At 34.8% G+C, this 16,384-nt stretch overlaps 1 protein-coding gene across 5 annotated transcripts in view; it reads right to left on the bottom strand.

Moving 5' to 3' along the window:
• Nucleotides 1-16,384, bottom strand: part of RAP1A (RAP1A, member of RAS oncogene family) — a 91,501-nt gene that overhangs the window by 12,518 nt on the left and 62,599 nt on the right. For all 5 annotated transcript variants that reach the window (XM_079135942.1, XM_079135945.1, XM_079135943.1 and 2 more), the window contains 4 exons: nt 10,105-10,188; nt 5,126-5,194; nt 3,088-3,144; nt 819-959 (listed from right to left, as the gene is read on the bottom strand). In XM_079135942.1, the coding sequence (XP_078992068.1) occupies nt 819-959; nt 3,088-3,144; nt 5,126-5,194; nt 10,105-10,161 (324 nt within the window). In that variant the 5' untranslated portion in view covers nt 10,162-10,188. The remainder of the gene's footprint in view (nt 1-818; nt 960-3,087; nt 3,145-5,125; nt 5,195-10,104; nt 10,189-16,384) is intronic.

The raw sequence follows: 16,384 nt of genomic DNA, 5'->3' as shown, positions 1-16,384 counted from the left end.
AAGGGATAAGGGGATTAACATTACCAGAGTTCAGTGATCTGCACATAATTGTCTATGAAAACAGAACTCTTTTGGATAAATTAGTCATGGAAAAGAAGAAAACTATTCATTAGGTTATGAGTGGCTATGAGTCATATTGCTTAAATTCCTCCCACCCTACAATATTACCAAGGTTAAGGTCCTGAGCAGATATATTAATAATTAGAGAAAACACAAAGAGACAGAAAAGGTACAACTGAAAATTTACATGCTAATTTATACTGCTGAAAAGAAATTCTCTTTAACTCAAAACTACAGTAAACAAGAAACATACATTTTATTTTTGCAAAAGAAAGACACACACCACCAACAAAATGCTATTCATCAAATAAGATTTCTAAAGCAAAACCAAAAAAATTTTAAATCCAGTTAATTAAAATCTTTAACATAATTCAAAGGGAAAAAGTACATGTAAATAAAAACTATACAAATAGAATTTTAGAAATAGAAACATATTATTATGTTTCTTGAACTCTATATTTGACACAACAAAGCTCAACTTGAGACCCACTTCTATGAATTACTTTTGACTCCTCTTCTTTCTCCACTATACTTTTTATTCCACACAGCACAAGTTCTTTATCACATATGTCTTCATTTTCTAAACATCACAGCATATTATTTGTAGATTAATTTTTAAAGTTAAAATTTATTTTGGTCATAGGGGCTCTTTCTGGCATGTGGTAGATTCCTTCTAAATCACCTTTTGATGAGAAATCAGACACTTTATTTCGCCAGAGCGAGATGGCTGTATATCTTATACAGAGAAAAATACTTACATCTTCTGTATCCTTAACCCGTAAAATCTGTTCCCTCAAGTCCTGTAAGTCATTAAACGTGGACTGAGCTGTAATAGAATATACTAGTGCAAACCCTTGGCCATTCTTCATATACAAATCCCTCATGGCTGTAAACTGCTCCTATAATTTAAAAAAAAAAAATCCAATTATAAATATATAATTTTTTGAATGTATACTGGAATAATTTCAAACAGAACAATCACAAGTGAGCTTGTACATTTTTAGTTACATTCTATAATGACAGAAAACATAAGACATAATACATATTCTAGCAATTCTGAGGTAAATGCTCCTGTTCCCTACTTAGGGACTAGAAACAATGACAACAAACTATTGAATTAGAAGACTTTTTTTTTTTTTTTTTGAGATGGGTTCTAGACATGTTGTTTAGGCTGGCCCTGAACTAGCAATCCTCCTACCTCCACCTCCCAAGTAGAAGAAATTCTAAACTACCTCCATCTGCTTTTGTGCAATTTAGGGAAAAAAAATTCTTTTGCACATACAAATCCTACTTAGTTTACTACTTGGAAAATTTATAATACAACTGCTACTCAAGTAGAAAAAATCTGAGGCACAAATCCACTATTGAACTATAGCTTAGTCATCCAGCACAGTCTCAATATCTCTAGTAGCAAATTTTATCATCTTCATAATCATTAGACTTTTTCTTTTTTTTTTCCTGTCATCTCCTTCAGTCAGATTGGTAACATTTAGTCATTCAGCTATAGTCACATCAAATTAAAATTACTTTTGTTTCAATTTTAAACCCACTACTTTTTTGGTGACACTTGTTGCTATATGTTAACTATAGATATTAAATAAGACATAATCTTATAAAATTAAAGCACATATAGCAGAATATTAAAAATACATATATGTTGGGTCTTGATTACTATACATTTTGGATCTTCCTATCTTTGGAAACATTAAACATAAGGCTAAGTTACAAGGTCCTGTGAACTTTTTGTTTCCTTGGCTTGCTGGTTTCCCATCATCAGTCCCTCTGTTTAGTCTACTACATCTGAAATAGTTCTAGTTGTTCCACTCAAGCTGATGCACTCAATTTCTATCCCAAGCAGTCTCTACTATTGTAGCACTGTGACTGAACTTTTTTTCTTTCTTTCTTTTCTTTTCTTTTTTTTTGTCGTGCTGGGGATTGAACTCAGGGCCTTGTGCATGTGAGGCAAGCAATCTACCAACTGAGCTATATCCCCAACCCTGTGACTGAACTTTCTACACCGCTGCCAGTGCATCTTCTGGGAAAGATGTAAAAACTTGAGTTTTTTATTTTTTATTTTTCATTAATAAACTTTATTAGAAATTCTGGCATTACTATTCCTACTATATTCTCTTGAGATCATGGTCTCTGTTACTTATTAATCAAAAGAGTAAACACATATAGGCAACCCAAGTTTTTCTGTCTTCACAGAATCCCAAATAAGAAGCCCAACCTCCTTCCTAAGGATACTATAGAAGATTCACACATTCAACAATTCCCATAGAGGCCCTCTACATGTCAGACATGTTGCAGGCCTAGGGATATGTTGGCAAATGAGAAACAGAAGTCTCTGGAGGAGTTTTAACAGACAAAACAAATAATCAAATAAATAAATAAAAATTTTAGAATGGTAAAGTATCCTAGATGGTAATAAATGACACAGAGAAAAAAAAAGCAGGGGAGGGAGATAGGAAGTTTCTCTGGAGATTAGGAATGCAAGTTTATGTACTAAAGGGAAGGCCTAACAGGTAACAGGAAGGTCACAAAGGTGAGGAAGTAAGCTCTTTTGGATATAAGGAAGTGTCCCAGGCAAAGGGAACAGCAAATACACGGGACCTGAGGGAAAACATACATAGCGTTTGAGAAGTTGTAGGAGGCTGGATTCATTTACTAGTGGGCATGGAAGGCAGGGTCAGGGAGGAAAATGTCTACCCTAATTAACATTCTGATTTAAAATAACGTTTTTTTTTTTTGTTTGTTTTGTTTTTTTTTAAAGCACTGATTACAACTCCTTACTTCAATATAAGGAGAGGAAACTCAACACATACTCTGCAGGTGAACTCAAAATACAATTTAATTATGTGTGTGTGGGTATTAAGAACATCACAAATTAATTATTTTACATATCTAAGAAAACTTAAGTACTACATTCACAGAGAATTTTTAAAAAATCAGAATGATTACTTTTAATTTAGATGACAAAAACTGCTCTCAAATTAAAATATGTTGGGGGAAAATAAAAGTCCTTACTGTTCCTGCTGTGTCCAGGATTTCCAGCATACACTGTTGGCAATCTACTTCAACTTGCTGTTTAGAGTGAAAAGAAGAAAAATTGAAAAATTAACATCAAAAGTTCATTCTATTTTTCTTCTACCTCTTCATCCAAAGTATCAACTAACAACTACAATGCATTTTTCCAGTAGTGTGCTACACTGGTTGGGACTAAATTTGATACCATATAAAGAATAGGGGTCTTCAAACACATTCTGTTAACATTACAGAAGTCAAGACGGTTAATGTTAAGTGTGGATATTTTCTGACCATGATAATGATGTTTATTTGTTCTTTTAGAAGGCAAATGGCATATTTTAGAATTTAATAAAAACTGTAAATATATTTCCAACAGAAAAAAATGCATATAGAATGTATATTCACATTCAGAGAAAATAAAGTATTAAATGGCTCAAAATGCATATGAGATTTTGAGGTAAGGAAAGTTGCAAGTATATCTAAAAAGAACAAATAAAAAAAGAAAATGCGCAAACTTACTATATTCAAGTTTTAAAAATTTTACTAAGGTAGTCACAAAATCTAAGATATAAGGAAAGCACAGAAGTATTAAATAGCACTGAGCTCAAGCATTCCTCAAGACTTGAAGAAAAGGGCTCTTCATTAGAAAAACACTGTGTTAAGGTGAAATTTTATACTCTGAATTCCATTTTCTCACTATCTTATAAAAGAGGAGAAGATTGGCCTAAAGTGTCAACAATCAACTGTGTGGAAAAGTTTTAATAAAGAAGGGACTAAGAGAGTTAGTCCTTCAGCACTCTAAGTACAGACCTTGCTTTTTGGATAAAGATTTAACTAGCAACTTATTTGGGGAAATTTCAGTAAAGCAATACTCTCTTCTAAAAATGAATTTATTAACCGAGCATTTTAAACTTTGCTTCTGTGTCAGACAGAAACTCATCAACCTACGAGGCATGGGGCAATTAAGAAACCTGCACAGTCTGCACCCAGGCATGTTTAGTGAATAAAGAATTAGGTCTGTAGTTCACCTATCTAGAGCAGTTTTCTTTTCGATTTGAAGACCATGAAATTTCTCTGCCAGTACTTTTTGATGAACTTAATTCAACAAAAGTTATAGTACTATTAAAGATAAATTCGAAAAACATCTAACAAAGCAATACTTTATTTGTTAAAAGATAGGTTTAATCTTTTTGGGGGACAGATATATATCCTTGGCTACTGTTTCCCCCCAATATACTTGGAAAATAAAATTATAAAAATTCTCACAATTCTTGGTAGTCTTATAACAGACTATTATTGCTTTGGTCATGATCAACAATCTGATTTTTTTTCCTTTTAAAAACAGACTTTATTTTCTTAGAGCAGTTTTAGATTCACTGCAAAACTGAGGTGAAGATACAGAGATTTCCTATATTCTTTCTGCCTACATCAAGTATAGCTTCTCTCTACTGTTAACATCCTGGGTCAGATTAGCACATCTGTCACAACTGATGAACTTACAGTGATACCATCGGTATCACCAGGGTCCCACAGTTTACATTACAGACTGCTTTTGGTATTATACAATCTATGGTTTTGACAAATTATGACATGTATCCCCATTACAGTATCATACAGATTCTAATTTTTGATAGTCTAACAGTAAAATATCTTTAAATTTTTTTTATATAACTAAACAAAAAATCAAAACTTTCACTCACTGGATAACTTTAAGCATAAAATTGATATTAATTTTTGTTAAGTTTAAAAAGTAGTTGAAAATATACCTACTATTTTATTCAGTTTTTGCCAACTTTAAAAAAAAAATTTCCCTACTAGGAAAATGTATACACTAAAGAACAAATTACTAATCACTAACAGAACAAAGAGCTTTCTATATCTAACCAATATTCTATAAAAAATATTTATCAAGGTGAAACTTAAAAACAGACATAGCATATATTCCTATAATTTTTCAGTCTTAAAGCAATTTCATGGATCAAATTTTAAAGTCATAATGAAATACTCAAAAGCATGCATACACAGTTTCACATTTTACCTTTCTGTAGGAATCCTCTATCGTTGGGTCATATTTTTCAACAAAAATTCCCTGAACAAACTGAACTGTCTGAGGGAAGAGAAACAGAAAAATTAAGGGCTTGAAAGAAATATCAAACCTTCTTGAATGTTACTTAACCTCACAAAGTTGGAAATATTAAATGAAATTATGTTAAAATTCTGGGTAAATACACAAATTCAAAGTATCATTATTTCCCACTCTAATTAAGAAGCATACCTATTTAAAAAAAGGTGGCCAAATTAAAAATTCATCAATACTGCTGTAACTATAACACTAAATAATTAACTATATTAAGTTTAAAACTTGATATGATATAAATAAGATTCTAATTTAAAAATTTAAAAATCCATACTTAACCTATTACTTCTTTATATAACTTCATAACTTTTATCCCCTGTTCTCAGAAGAGACAGAGAGAGAATGGGTCTAAATTTTTAAGCTGTACCAATGTGGGGAAGAAGAGAAAAGGGAATATAAATTTACTGAATGCCTGTTGTGTTCCAGGTTAGTCACTTTAAATTTATAATATTTAAGCTTTACATTCACTCCCAAGTAGTTATTTTTCCCATTTGCCAGCAGAGATTCAAATGTGCCATTTTCCTGATTCCAAAGTCTTACTCTTTACATTAGAAAATACTGCCTCATCTTACTCAGCTGTTATCTATGCAGTCCTCCCTTATCTGTGTTTTTTGACAACAACAGCAGTTACCTGCATTCAATCATGACCCAAAAATATTAAATGGAAAAATCACAGAAATAATTCATTTTCAACCATATCATTCTGAACAGTGTGCTGAGGTCTTGTGTCATACTGCTCTGTTCCATACAAGATACAAATCATTCCTTTGCCCAGTGTATCCACACTGTATATGCTATCTACTCATCAGTAGTTACTTTGTAGCCATGTCAGTTATCAGATTAACTGCTGAGGTATCACAACGCTTATATTCAAATGACCCCTACTTTATTTAATGAAAGTCACAAAGCATAAGAGTAGTGATGCCTGCAATTAGAATGTACCAAAGAGAAGCTGCAAAGTGTTTCTTAAAAGTAAAAAAGTAAAATTTCTTGACTTAATAAAAGATAAAAGGCTTTACAGCATGCTATTGTTCTTAATCTCTTACTGTGCCTAATTTATAACAAACATTACCACAGCCATGCAGGTAGAGGGAAAAACATAGTATAAATATTGGGTTCAGTACTATCTGTGGTTTCAGACATCCTCTGGGAGTCTTGGAATGTATCCACTGCAGATAAGGGGTGACTATGGTACTTTTATCTCTAAGATTTCTGTAAGCACATGCTAGCAACAAATTATTTTATCATTCAGTAAATAAAAGGAATCAAGAAGATGGTTGTGAGATATCTTCTAGGCAGCTTTAAAACAGGGTCTGGTATATTACTGCCTAAAAGCAAAGGTAAACATGTGGACTGAGATCATTTACATTTAAATTACTCAAAGGAATATTTTCTACATTATTTGAGCTTGAGTTAAGCAGATTAACTGAAATATAATAAACTTGGAACTTTTTAATTCTTCCTAAGTTCCTATTATTCAGAGGGAATTCAGGATATAATCACACTAAAAGCTTTAATCATCATTTTTAATTTTTTTGGTACTGGGGCTTGAACCCAGGGGCAGTTAGCCACTGAACCACATCCCAGCCCACTTTTATTTTTTATTTTGAAACAGAGTTTTGCTAAGTTGCTTAGGGCCTTCCTAAGTTGCTGGGATTACAAGCATGAGTCACCATGTCCAGCTTTAATCATCTTTTTTTTTTTGTTTGTTTTTCCTGTGGTGCTGGGGATTGAACCCAGGGCCTTGTGCATGTGAGGCAAGCACTCCACCAACTGAGCTATATCTCCAGCCCTAATGGTCATTTTTATCAAGAATTTGATCACCTCATATTTTGGTTTGACATGATTTAAATAATATTGGTCTAGGGAAAAGGATCCCTGAGATCATACTATTTTCCTAATGATATTAAGAGGTATTCCCCTTCTCTCATTAAGTTTACGGGAGTTTTCCAAAGGTTATAGAAAATATGCTATTGCAAGAAACTGGATAAAGAAGGCGTGAAAACCCACCCCCCTCTGTAAGTCAGACATTTATGAGATTTGCAAAAATGAAAAACAATCCCATATTTTTCACTTCTAAAAGTCAGCTTTCATTACTCCTATAAAAATAAATAGTCTTTCATATTGGAATTCTTCCTCTTATATCATTTTCCTCTCCAAAGAATTACTGCCTCCAACATACAAATATGGAAACACACTCTACTACCTAAAATCCCCAAAGTATAACAAGAGCTTCCCTTAACCTCGTGATCCCTCCAGCTTCTGCACATTTTCTTTGTAATAGTCAAACTTCTTCAGCTGTCTACATTGTAGTTTAATTTCCTAGCTCTCATTTTTTTGGGGGCAGGGATGGTGGTGGAGAGAGTACTAGGGTTCTAACCCAGGGCCTCCCATATGCTAGGTAAATGTTCCATCACTAAGAAATATTCCTAGCTCCTCTGATTTAACTCTTTTAAAAAAAAAATGTTTTTTAGTTGTAGATGGACACAATACCTTTATTTAATTAATTTATTTATTTGTATGTGTTGCTGAGGATCAAACCCATTGCCTCACATGTGCTAGGCAAGCACTCTACCACTGAGCTACAACTCCAGCCCACTTACTCTTTAACCCACTCCAATATGGTTATGATACCACCACATGACCAAAGCTGCTGCTTTTATCATGTTCAACTACCTCCATGTTCCCAGACCATTTATTTCCCTTTTAAAATTTTGACTTCTAAGCAAAGAGATACACTCTTTTATATTGAGGTACAGAACAAGATACCTTCTATGCTAGCTCCTACAATCTTATTATTCTCTAAAGGTTGAGAAGTATACAGAATTTAGTCCTGGGCTCTTTTCTCTGTAGTCTCTCCTTAGACAACCTCATTCACTCCTATGTATTAAAAAAAAAAAATGATCTTAGTCTACCTACCACCCTTGTTCCCAAATATCAATTCCTATGAAGTAACTGATGATATCCATAGTTTAAATAATCTTGCAGAGACAGCATACATGTTTTATAGGTATCTCTCCCCAACCTTTAACTTTTTTTTTTTTCCTTTTCTCTTTGGTACCTTTATTTTCCTTCTCTAAATGATACATTATGGATAGCATTACATATCAGTATATGCAGAGCTATTGCATTCTTTTAATGGGCAGATGGTATTCTATGCTGACTATATATTAAAATTTACTTTAACCATCCCTTATGGGTAGGTTTCTAAACTCTTGTTATTATCATGAGTGTTGCAATGGATACCTTTGAACACATCACTTTGTATATGTGAATTTATGTGTGAGATAAATTTCTATAAAGGGAATTTCTGAATTGAAAGTTCCATGCATTTGAAAACAGATATTCTCAAACATTCCCATAGAGGTACTAATTTATACCAAATAATAATGTAATTCTCAAGAAATTAAATGATACTGATGGCACCCCAAAGTCATAATTAGCCACCTTCTTTTTTTTTTCTGTTACTTGGGATTGAACCCAATGGGGCTTAACCTCTGAGCCACATCCCCAGTTCTTTTTATATTTTATTTAGAGACACGGTCTCACTGAGCTGCTTAGGGCCTCAGTAAGTTGCTGAGGCTGGCTTTGAACTCATGATCCTCCTGCATCAGCCTCCCAAGCCACTTCCATTACAAGTGGAAGTCACCATGTCTGGGCCAGGCTTTTTAAAAACTCTTTTCTTTAAGATCCATTTGTTTATTTGATGTATTTACTTGAACATCTCACATACAGTGACATGACTATTTCTTCTTTCCTAGTTATCATATCAATCCAGCACAAAATTATGTCAGTTCTACTTCCTATTTAATCCTCAAATCATCTATGTATCTTTTCTTCACTGCTATGCCTCCAATCTAAGCTTTGGTAAGCAATAACCTAGTATATTTAATTAGTTTCCAATTTTCTCCCATATCCATTCTGACCCTACTCTAAATTATGCAGAGCAAAGTGCACTCATTAAAACATATCCATTCAACTAACTGCCCCCCCCCCAAAAAAACAAAAAACCACAACAACTCTATCTTCAATGTCTTCACATTGTTATCAGAAGTAAATTCCAAGTTCTTAGATAGTTTTCAGTCTGATCTGGCCTTTGCCTACCTATTACCTCATGTCCTTCCACTTTCTTCCCTATTCACTCCTGCTCCACTGTACTGACCTTTCTCTCAATTGTGCAAATGTTAATTTAGATACACGTATTACAGCCTCTCCTTTAACACTCTATTTTCTTTCAGACTATCTCTTCTTAACTACAATCAAGCAACTCCCTTTTTTTTTTTGGTACTGGGGATTTGAACCCAGGGCCTTGTGCTTGCAAGGCAAGCAGTCTACCAACTGAGCTATATCCCCAGCCCAATCAAGCAACTCTTTAACTGTGTATTTATTATCTTCAATGTATGCTCTATGAAAGACTGACTTTGGTTTGGTTCATTGTTGTGACCCCAGAGTCTGACATTGTGGGAAGCCCAAAAATTATTTACTGAATGAATATAGCATGTATGCAAAATATAACTTTCATTCCACATAACATTGGGGTGGAGGCAGAGGAGACTCTATTAGAATCTACAATAATTTCCTCCAGTGGAATGTAAGTTCCTAAAAATGAGAACAATTATATTCTTTTCTGTATTATGAACACTGGAGTTTAACTATATAAAGTATCTGATAAATGTTTGGTAAATAAAAAATAAATGACCCATCAATATAAAATCACACATCTTTGGTTAATGACTAATTCCCTGTCCCTCTTGGGGCAGATACTAGGTATGTAAAAAATGCCACCTTTTCCCCTTAGTGATTAAAAGTATGGAAAGTAAGCAAAAGCCAAAGTTCTGCTTGTATTATAATAATTGGTTATAGTTAGGTGGCTAACTTACCAGAGCAGACTTCCCCACGCCTCCTGAACCAAGGACCACTAGCTTGTACTCACGCATGATGTGGTCTGTTTAAATACTGACAATCTAAAAAAAACAAACAAACAAAAAAAAAACACACACACAAAAATAATAAAAAAATTAACAAACATGCTAAGAACAGTGAATTTGTTTTGTTTTGCTATTTTTTTTTTAATTCCATTCAAGGGACAACAGAGGATACACAGCAGAACTTTCATAGATTTTAGCTAGGTTTATACAACTACATTTAGACATTTTAATTCATGAAGATCATCTCTGATTAGGCATCAGTTATAAACCTGTGCATGTTACTTCTGAGTGTTTGACCAGAAAATAAAAGTATTAAGACCAATAGTTGAGGCTAAGTGAGGTAGTGTACACCTGTAATTTTAGGCACTTAGGAAATTGGGGCAGGAGGATTCCAAGTGCAAGGCCCGCCTGGCAACTTAGCAAGACCCTGTCTCAGAATATAAAAGGGCTGGGGATGTAGCTCAGTCAAGTGGTTGCCCGGCATTTGCAAGGACCTGGGTTCAATCCCCAGCACCACAACAAAACAAAACATGGAACAGTTGTATAACTATAATCATGAATCCAATTTTTTGTGAAGCCATAACTTAAACCAGCTATGTACTTTCTTGAAACATTCACTCATGAGCCCTAATATAAAGTACATGTTATTTGCCTGAAATATACAGTAATTTTATACTGTTTTGTTCATTATCGTATTATAGCTAAACCATGTAAAATGTCATCTTGAAAATTATTAGGATAGACATAGGAGATCAGATGAAACTGTTACACTTATCAGCAGGTCTTATAATATACTTAAGGGCCAAATGGCTGCAGAAAATTAAAGAAACATAAACTTTATTTTTTTATCTTCATGGTTATATTAAAAAATTTAAAATGCAGTAAATAATTTCCAATAGCCATGATGGAGTAACGGGATCAGATTTTTCATTCCATAGTAAGAGCCACAATAATAAAATTTCTAAAGAGTTATCAAAGAGAGAAAAAAGAATCTTATAAGTAGTCAGAGGTAAAAGTTCAGAAAAGAACAAGGTTTTGTTAGGAACAAAGTTAAACTAATATGTATCCCTGAATAAAAATCAAAAAGAAGCAGGGCATGGTGGTGCATGCCTGTAATCCCAGTAGCTCAGGGGGGTAAGGCAGGAGGATCACAAGTTCAAAGCCAGGCTCAGCAACTTAGAGGGGACTTATGTAACTTTGTGAGACCCTCTCCCTAAATAAAATATAAAAAAGTACTGGGGATGTGGCTCAGTAGTTAAGTGCCCCTGAGTTCAATCCCTGGTGCCAAAAAATCAAAAATCAATAAGTCAAAAAATCAAAAATAAAAGTATATATGTCAATTTTGACATATGTAAGAAAAAGAATAAACTATATACTTTAACTATACATCAGATATGAAACTCACCACAGACAGTATAACCTCAGACCTCTTGAAGCTGCAGAATACCCCTGTTCTAGAAAGTAAGATGTGCAGTGCTATGCAAGAATGAGTGTTCAGTAGCTTACTGCAGTGGAAAGTACAGCTGAACACAAACCTGATCTGAGGAACCTATCTTGTGGAGTATTCAGTAAAGGTTCAAGGAGAGTGGGCCTTAAATCAGCATACCAACTCTTATGCTTCTGTTCATTCACTAGGAAAGTATGAAACAAATGCAGATTTCTCTTCAAACTTAAAAATGGGTCTCAGAAATTGGAGCCTTCTGATAAGTACGTGAGGTGATGGATACACTAATTCACTCGATTTCATCATTCCACAATGTATTCATATATCAAAACACCATAGTGCACTCCATAAGTAGCTACAGTTATTTTTTTAATTTAAAAAATATAGAGGTTGATGAGCTGCAGGTGTGGCTCAGTGGCAGAGTGCATGCTTAGCATATGTGAGGCCATGTTCAATCCTAGCAACATTATATAAAAGAAAGGAAGAGAAAAGAAAGAGAAGTTTATAAAAATATAAACTTTTTGAAAAGCTATGTAAGACAAAAAATGGAACATCTTTAAGATGCTTTAAGAAAAAAATAGTCAATATAAAAAGCGAAATAAATACAATGACTATATTCTTTATAAATGAAAGCGAAAGTTTTTTTTTCATATTCCTAAAAGGGGGGGGCGGGCAAATAAGTTCATCAGCACAAACGTAAATGGTGAATAAGAATAACCTTCAATGATTTAATAACTACTTAAACTTTATGCCAACAAATTGGAAAGCCCAGTCAAGTTTCTGGACACATCTGACCTACCAAAATTAAACTAAGAGGATATTTAAAAAAAACAAAACAAAACAAAACAAAACAAAAAACTCTAACCAATAACTAGTAATGGGATTCAATCAGTACTAAAAATTCTCCAAAGGCCCAAGACCAAAACTCTTCACAGCTGAATTTTACCAAAATTTAAAGAATGAACATGAGTGCTCCTCAAACTCTTCTATACAACAGAAAGGGAAGCAACCTTTACAAATTTGTTCTATAAAACCAGCATTAATCTGCTACTAAGACCTGACAAGGAAAAAAGAAAACTACACACTAATATCCCCAATGGATATAGATGCAAAAACTCAACAAAATACTTATAAATTGAATTCAAAAGCACATTAAAAAGATCATACACAGTGATCAAGCTGGTTTCATTCCAGTGATGCAACGATGGTTCAACATATGCAAATCAATAAATGAAATAAAACACATAAATAGAATCAAGGATAAAAATCAGATGATCATCCCGATATATGCAGAAAAAGTAATGAAATTCAACATTTCTTCATGATAAAAAGCCCTGAGTAATTTAGGCAACAAAGGTTCATATGTCAACATAATAAAGGTCATATATGACAAACTCAGAGCTAACATCATACTGAATGGGGAAAAACTGAAAGCACTCCTTCAAAGATCAGGAACAAGACCAGGGTGCCTACTCTTACCATTCATATTCAATAGAGTACTAGAAATTTTAGCCAGAGCAATCAAGCAAGAGTAAGAAACAAAAGGCATACAAAGAAGAAAGGAGGAAGTCAAACTAACTCTGTTTGTAGATAATATGATGCTATACATAGAAAATCCTAAAGACTGTATCAAAAGACTGATAAATTCAATAAACTAGAAGGATACAAAATCAATATATAAAAGTCAATAGCACTTCAATACACAATAATGAACTTGTTTACAAAGTAATTAGGAAAAGTAATGCTATTCACAATAGTCACAAAGCCAACCAATCAACAAAAACCCTAGGAATAAACCTAAGAATCGAAAGACTTCTACAATGAAAATTAAGAAACACTGAAGAAAGAAACTGAAGAAGATGCTAAAAGATGGACAGCCCTCCCATGTTCATGGATTGGGAGAATTAAGATTGTTAAAATGAACATACTACCCAAAGCAATCTAAGGATTTGATGCAATCCCCATTAAAATACTAATTGCATTCTTACAAAATTAGAAAAAACAATTTTAAAATTTATTTGGAAGTACAAATAGACAAAGCAATTTTGAGCAAAAAGATCAATGACGCAGGCAGCACAATACCAGATTTCAGGACATACCACAGAGCCACAGTAACAAAAATAGCCTGGTATTGGCATAAAAATTCCAATGGAACAGAATAGAGGACCCAGAAATAAATTCTGCATCTTCAGCCAACTGATTCTTAACAAAGATGCCAAAAACATACACTGGAGAAAGATCAGACTCTTCAACAAATCATGCTGAGAAACTAGATATCTACATGTAGATTACAACTAGACAGTCTCTCACACTGTACAAAAATCAACTCAAAAAACAGATCAAAGACCTAAACGTTTAAGAAGAGACTCTGAAACTACAAGAGAAAAATACAAGGGAAACACTTCAAGGTGCTGGCACAGGCAGTGATATCCCTATTGGATAGGACTCCAAAGCACAATAACCAAATCAAGAATTGACAAATGAGATTACACAGAATTCAAATGCTTTTGCAGAGCAAAGGAAACAATCAACTGAGTGAAAAGACAACATACAGAATGACAGAATATCTCTGCCAGCTATTCATCTAACAGAAGATTAAAAATATCTCAAAGAACTCAAAAATCTTAACAACAGTAATAAGAAGACAAGTATTCCAATAAAAAATGGACAAATGATCTGAACAGTCACTTCTCAAAACAAAACGAAACAAACAAACAAAAAAAAAAACACACACACACAAGTTGTCAATTAATATATGAAAAAATGTTCAAAATCTTTAGATCAGGGAAATGCATCTCACCTCACTTTGAATGACTCTTATCAAACAAACCAAAAGAACAAAAAACTCAAAAAACAACAACAAAAGTAACAATTGCTGGAGAGGTTGCAGAAAAAAAATTAACCCTTTTATACTGCTGATGGGAATGAAAATTAATACAGCCACCATGGAAACAGTATGGAAGTTCCTTGAAAAACTAAAATACAACTCCCACGTGATCCAGCTATACCACTTCTGGGTATATATCTGAAAGAAATGAAGTTAGCATACAAAAGAGATATCTGCATACCCATGCTTACTGTAGCAATATTCACAATAAGGAATATATGGAATCAGTCTAGGTGCCTTTCAACAGAAGAATGGATAAAGAAAAGGTGGTACACAGATACACAATGGAGTATTATTCAGTCAAAGAAGAACGAAATCCTGTTATCTGCGGGAAAATGGATGGAACTGGAAGACACTGGCTCAGCAAAATAAACCAGATACTGAAAGACAATTCTCACATTTTGTTGCATATGTGCAAACTGGAAAACAAAAACAAAAAAGCTGACCTGAAAGTAGGGGATTTATCAAGGAATGAACTATTAGGGATTAGGAAAGGAACTGAGGGGAGAGGGGAAAGAGGGGAGCAGAGAAGGGAAGACAGATGAACATGATCAAAGCACAATACATGCATATTTGGAAATATCAAGGTGAATTCCACTACTTGGTACAATTAATATGTTAATAATTACAATTTGGGGCTGGGGCTGTGGCTCAGTGATAGAGCGCTTGGTTGCCATGTGTGAGGCACTGGGTTCAATTCTCAGCACATCTAAATAAATAAAATGAAGGTCCACTGATGACTAAAATACATATGTATTTTTAAAAATAATAAATATTATAATTTAAAAAGTAAACCCAGATCTAAGATGGCAGACTAGAGGGACGTTGCACTCCTTGTTGCTCCATAACTTGGGATTCAAGCAGAGGTAATGCTGTTTCTCTTTGAGGAAGGTCTCGCTGCCTACGCACCCCCGCTGTTTACCCCATTCATCTGCCTTTTGAGTGAGGATAGCTCACGAACTGCCGGCTATCATCCCCCATTTGCCAGTCTGCTAACCTCTTGCCTGCCTATAACCCACTGCCTGACCTACACCTGCTGATTGTCAGCCATTAGCCTATAGACCACCTGCAGACCACTACCGGATCTCCTGCTGCTGGCTGTGCCTGGAAGTCCATTGTCACAGTCCCGGAGGTTTGGGTACATGTGCTGCCGCCATCTTCTGACAATAGCCAGGGCCTGCAAGTTTCCCAGCGGGGCTTCCGCCATTTCAAGGCATGGCCGTCTTAGTTTGGGGGCTCAGGCCAGGGCTGAGAAATATATTGGATAACTGCAGGTATGACTGTCCCTGAGATCTTTTCTGCTTGGTATGGTATCTGGCTGCCTCTTTGCAGGGTCTCTCCTTTGTGTGAGTGCATGCCTGGCGGTCTCTCTGCAAGCTGAAAGGGCATTGACGTCTAGGGACTGCAGCAAGACAGGGCTTGGGGATGCTGAAGCCCAGGTTCCGTCAGATTGCAGCTGGGTTTATATGGGCCAGTTTGGGTCTGGCAAGCCTGTGGAAAGCCAGAGACTAGGTGCAGTTCCCTAGGGGGAGCCAGTTTGAAGAAACTAAAGAAAACTGGGCCCTCTCCAGCTCAGTGAGTCCTGAAGTGTGCAGGGACAGAAGGGGCTAGCTATAACAGGTGGGAAGATTGTAAGAGGGTGTGAGGGCATCTTGCTACTGGCTCACCCATGCAACCAGTCCGGCACCCACTGGACTGGAGCTTAACATCAAATTTCAGACAACCCCACCTCTCGGTGGAGAAGGAAAGCTGAGAAAAATTTTGAAAGCCAATGGAAACAATCATTCAATATTCCATTGAGACTTTCCTCCTTGTTTTTTCTTTCTTCGCCCTGTCTTGTACCTCTACCATCTTTGAATCCAAATAATTTTCATGCATCAATTTATTGTAGAATGGGACAT

The sequence above is a fragment of the Sciurus vulgaris genome (assembly GCF_902686455.1).
Source record: "Sciurus vulgaris genome assembly, chromosome: 1".
Lineage (NCBI taxonomy): Eukaryota > Metazoa > Chordata > Mammalia > Rodentia > Sciuridae > Sciurus > Sciurus vulgaris.
Note: the sequence above shows the minus strand (reverse complement) of the source record. Positions and strands in the feature narration are given on the sequence as shown.